Source organism: Halyomorpha halys, unplaced genomic scaffold, assembly GCF_000696795.3.
Source record: "Halyomorpha halys isolate HHAL.00 unplaced genomic scaffold, Hhal_1.1 Scaffold55.1, whole genome shotgun sequence".
Taxonomy (NCBI): domain Eukaryota; kingdom Metazoa; phylum Arthropoda; class Insecta; order Hemiptera; family Pentatomidae; genus Halyomorpha; species Halyomorpha halys.
Window position 1 is genome coordinate 61,750 of NW_027105793.1, and position 5,300 is coordinate 67,049.

At 37.8% G+C, this 5,300-nt stretch overlaps 1 protein-coding gene across 1 annotated transcript; it reads left to right on the forward strand.

The window, feature by feature from the left end:
* Positions 1-3,849: 3,849 nt before the first annotated feature.
* On the forward strand, positions 3,850-4,980 carry LOC106692395 (uncharacterized). The gene has a single exon (XM_014438328.1). The coding sequence runs from the start codon at positions 3,850-3,852 to the stop codon at positions 4,978-4,980; it is 1,131 nt and encodes a 376-aa protein (XP_014293814.1).
* The last annotated feature ends 320 nt before the right edge of the window (positions 4,981-5,300 follow it).

Sequence of the window (5,300 nt, forward strand, 5' to 3'; positions counted from 1 at the left end):
AAATGTTTGTTATTTCCTTTCTATTTACTCATTATAATAACAATAAGGCAATAGCACTATACATAAAACATTTTGAGTATTTGAAGAACCTTTATACTTATGGAAACTGGCAATTGCAATAATTTCTCACTGGATTTCGATTTCAGTTGCGCTGTAGAAATATAAACGCTTAGTCGAGGCCTGTTTCTAGAGGTATGTTTCTAATCCTGGGGTATGTTGAGAGCTCGGTTCAGATTTTTCAAGAGGGATGTATAATTAATAACAAAAATGTAACTTTGCCTGATTCTCGAGAGTTGCAAGTCATTTTTATGATTAATGCCCGAAAAACTATGCAGTCAACTTTTTAATATTTAACGTGATCTCGGTCATTACTTCTTTTAAACATTTTGTTAAAGGCCGAGGATTTATTTATTAATAATTTAGTATTTTGTTTATAATTTTTTCCCGTTGACTCTATATCACTTTTTTATTGTAATTAAAATGGAAAGAAAATCCCGAAACTTTATTTTCACCATCGCGGTCGGTATCAGCTTCTATTTAGGAAACAAACTCAACAGGTGAAATATAACTTGGTTTTATATAAAGGCCTTAAAACAGGTTTACCTGAATTTTAATAGTTTAGGAGAGATTTAACTGTATGTATCTTGTTATTTATAATTAAAATCATCCCAATTAAGCAAACCCCTACGGGTTAGACAGACGACAAAAAACAATTTAGACTGAAACCAATTAAGGATTCGCTTCTCGTACTAACAGTCAATATGATATATGTAGTAATGGGAAATTTCGCTATTCTGAATAATAGAGAATTTTTTGTTTTGATAATTAACGTTCGATTAATATTATCTCGAAATGAGTGTTAACCGGAAGTTTTGTGATGCACACACCGGACTTTTAATGATAATCTCTGGTTAAATTTATTACATTTTATTATTTTTTCTTTTACTTTATAAATATCTGATGATACATAAATTACTTTGTTAGAGCTCAATAAATAAACTTATAAGTTAATGTATGATGGTCAGGATTGCGGCTAGTTATGATAAAAACAAAATAGTAAAAATAAATTGTGCCGTCATTGAGTGATTGAGAGAGATAAAAACTGTAATTAAGAGAGAAAAATATACACAAACAAACTAAGGAACAGTATGACAAAAAATTAACCCGGGGAGTTAAACGCCTATATTTTCCTAAAATTTCATCTGTTTTCTTTATAATTTTGTCTACCTTCTTTAAACACCTTGATGTTGTTATGTTACTCCCTCTTTTACCTTCCCACCTACACTCAATTCAGTTTTGCTCTCTGGGCTCCTCGCAGCGGTAAGACTGAGCATTTCTCTCATCAGTACACTCCTAACGTGACATCTCTTTTAACTCATTTGAGCATTTTGCTCACCAGGAAACCTTCTGCGTTTCGTATTTTAAATCTGGATAATCTCTGTAGGAATTTTGGTGAGTCAATTCTTAAAAAATGTTTCTTTTGAGGTTAAATGACTTCCAATTTAATGACATTTCTTTATTAAAATTATCACTCCTGTGCTAAGGAGTGGTGAAGATGCACAAATTGTGACATGATTTCTTAGAAGAAATTATGAGGTTTAAGGTGCATGAATACGGGACGTTGTTCACATGTAGTGATAATTTTAATAAAGAAATTTCATTAAATTGGAAGTCATTTAACTTCAAAAGAAAAATAATTTAAATCATGAGCCGAGACAAGACGTTCTTAGCTCTTTTAAAAAATCTGGATTTTTCAGCCTTTGATAGAAGAGCAAAAATTTACGATTTCGAATTGCATTATTTTATAAAAAAAAAGTACAAATTGTCTACCATGAGATAAATGCTAACGGTACACCTCTTAGAGGACAAAAAAGTAGGACATTCCTGCCGGGCTAATGCAATAAATAATACCCTAAATACATAGAGATTATCCGACTTATCATTAATAGTCCGATCAGTGGAAACACTCTTGTACTTGAGATGAATATAAACCCTAAAAACACCATCAAACAAGCTTTTACTTCCTATTCCTACAACAAAAACAAGTACACAATAACTCGATCACAGGTTTCTCTAAAGGGGGCTGTTGTTACCGGGATCGAAAGAGTGCCGCAGCATCAAAGAAAAACAATCCTCAAAGTGAACCCTCTGACAGTTGGAGCAACACTGAAACAAGTTTGTTTTTTCATCATTTGCTACGGTTCCTTTAATTTTGTTTTTATTCCACAAAATAAACCAGTTTAGTCATGGAGACCAGAATATATCCGTGGCCTATGTTATTGAATCAATTAACTCAGTGTATCAGAAGTAGAAAGCTGCATTGCGGTAGAGGTTAAATTTTTAGTTTTGTTGGTTCAAATCAATCAACAATGTTATAATTTAGTTGCCTTTTCCTTTTTTTTTTCATCATCGCTCCTCTCCAGTGGTGGATTAGTTTTCAAAACTTATGAGGTAGCACATTGTAAAAATATTGCATATTATATTAACATTATTCGTTAAAATAATAATTAATAATAAGATAATTAATATAAATTATATATGATAATTAATAATAAGATTAATATAGGTCTCCTATTTTTATTTGATGTATATAAAAATTGGGTTGTAAAATAAGTTCGTAGCGGGTTTTTTACTGGTAATTTCAGTAAAATCTTCAGATTCTTATAAATATTTTTAATCAATTATATATGGCCCATTTTCTATTACATGTTGCCATCTTGCATGTTATTTTTTAATTCTGTCCTCTTAGAAATTCTCAGATTTTTGCCCAATGAACTCCTCTATGTGCGTTTTGCTGTCCTCCAATGAATTCATATTCACTCCTCCATTGAATCATTTCATTATTCCAAAGTGTTTTCCGTGAAGAGAGTTTTGAAGGACCCGGTATAAGCGGAAATTTGTTGGGGCGAGGTCTGATAAATAGGTATGGAGGATCACATCCCAGCCAAACTCCAATAATTTCTACAAAATCTCTAATGGATATGCGTCAAATTGTGAGGAACCCATTATCAAGAAACATATTTCGCAGCCCCTAAAAAATTTGAGGCAGTTGCATGAGATATGTTAAGCGTTTCTGCGATATGTAGAGAGAGGGTTGTCTGTGACCAATGCTTGCATTTGGAAAAAAAAAATTGAAAATTATTGACAACAGTGAAGTGTGTAACTCTAGCACACTACCCCAATACTGCTGGCCTCGTACACCAGAAATACCAGAGTGGGGGACAAAAACAAAGGGTGAATTAAAATAGGAAATATTAGAAAACATGGATTATAACTTTCAAGTGTCTTTCAGCAAGAAATATAATAATACAGTGGATCTTGACGAGGCCATAATCATGTTTCTGATGTTTCTAAATACTATCAAGGCTGTCCGTAGCTCAGATGGAAGGCCTACGTCTATCCTTCCTAGATCTGCGGGCAGTGGCGGTTCGAATCCGGCAAGGGAGCGTTGGTTTTTTAATAAAGTGGTGGTCAGACTAAATGAAAAACTTGACCCCCCACCATCGTAAGAGAGGGTTAGTCACCTGTAGATAACTAGGCGTAACTAACCATCACTTCATGGATTGCCAAAACAAAACTGTCAATGAGTAACCGCCAGGTTCACAAATAAGTGTGTGTTTAGAAGCGAGATGGTAAGGCACGGTTCTACTAACTTAGGTTCGAATTCGACTAAGGTAGGTGATTATTTATTCTCGTGAGTTAATTCTGTAGGTTCGAGAGCCTTCTGGGATCCGTCCAGCCTCATAAAATGGGTACCGTTAATTAGAGAAAAATCTGGAGAACGATAATGATTCTGACCAAATCACCTGCTTGAGAAGCCGTTGGTACAATAACAGTTTATTATGTTGTATGTGTTCCGAGGCACCTCAGGACCAGAAACACCCTTTACTGCTTCCTAACGATCATCATATTACACGCCTCGTCATCGATGACATACACATCAGGCACTTTCATGCTGGTCCGACTTTGACCCTCTCTTTGTTAAGGAGCCGATTCTGGGTACCAAGAGCGCTGAAAGTCATAAAGAGCAGGACATACCGATGCACGGAGTGCAGAATACAAAGAGCCCAGCCGAAAGTCCCTCTTATGGGTGACCTCCCAAGTTCCAGATTCGAGCGTAACCAACCTTTTATGCAGGTCGCCTTAGATTACGCAGGTCCCCTACTGATAAAGGCGTCCCCGCGCCGGAAGGCTGCTATCGACAAGGCCTACTTCTGCATATTCGTGTGCATGTCCACCAATGCCATCCACTTGGAATTAGTTTCATCTCTGACCACTGATGCTTTCCTCACCGCTTTGGACCGCTTCGTCGCCCGAAGGGGCCTGCCTCGATGCATACACTCCGACAGCGGTACCAATTTCGTTGGAGCCTCCAAATTCTTAAAAGATTTTTACTCTTTCTTGAAAGGCAATGCCGACCGGTGGGTGGAGCATTTCTCTCCTAAAAATGTGGAATGGCGGTTTATCCCACCCCACGCTCCTAACTTTGGTGGATTATGGGAGACCGGAGTCAAGTCCGTGAAGACCCTACCCACGAGCGTGGTGGGTGGACAGCCCCTGACCTTCGAAGAGCTCAACACTGTGCTGGTGCGTACACTGTGCACGCTCAATTCCCGTCCTCTCTGTCCGATGCGGGACGACTCCGAAGATTTCAATTACTTGTCACCGGGACACTTCTTGATCGGTGCTCTACTGGAGAGCATTCCCCTCGACATCGAGAAATCTCCTCGTCTCAACTTATCCTCCAGGTGGCGTCTGGTGCAACAAAGCGTGTCCCACGTATGGTCTCGTTGGCAGCGGGATTACCTAAATCAGCTCCAGCAACGAACCAAATGGACTAAAGATCATCCAGGTCCGTCTGTTGGCGACCTCGTCGTAATGATCGAGAACCGCTCTATGCCTGGAACCTGGCCCGTTGCACAAATAGCGGAGGTGTTTCCTGGCAAGAACGGTGTAGTTAGGGTAATTAGTAATCGTTAATGTGTATTTATGTATACATTCGTCTTATTTTGTTTTCGTACGTTTTGCATGCCTGTTTTAATTTTATTGTTATAGTTTACGTTGCCTACGGGCCCTCTTATTTGGAGCGGGGTTATTTATCTATTTTTTATGGCAGACTGCGCCTTCCCCGTCTCTTTGCATTTTTCATAATAAATTCGGCTGAGCCAAATTTAGGTGAGCTAAATTAACATTTAGACATACCGGATTTAAGTAATCCCATTTTTGTCATTGCTTTTTGAATTTATATAAAGTCGGGGTCGGGTGTCTCATTTCCTGATGCCTCCCCTTGCCGCGAACAC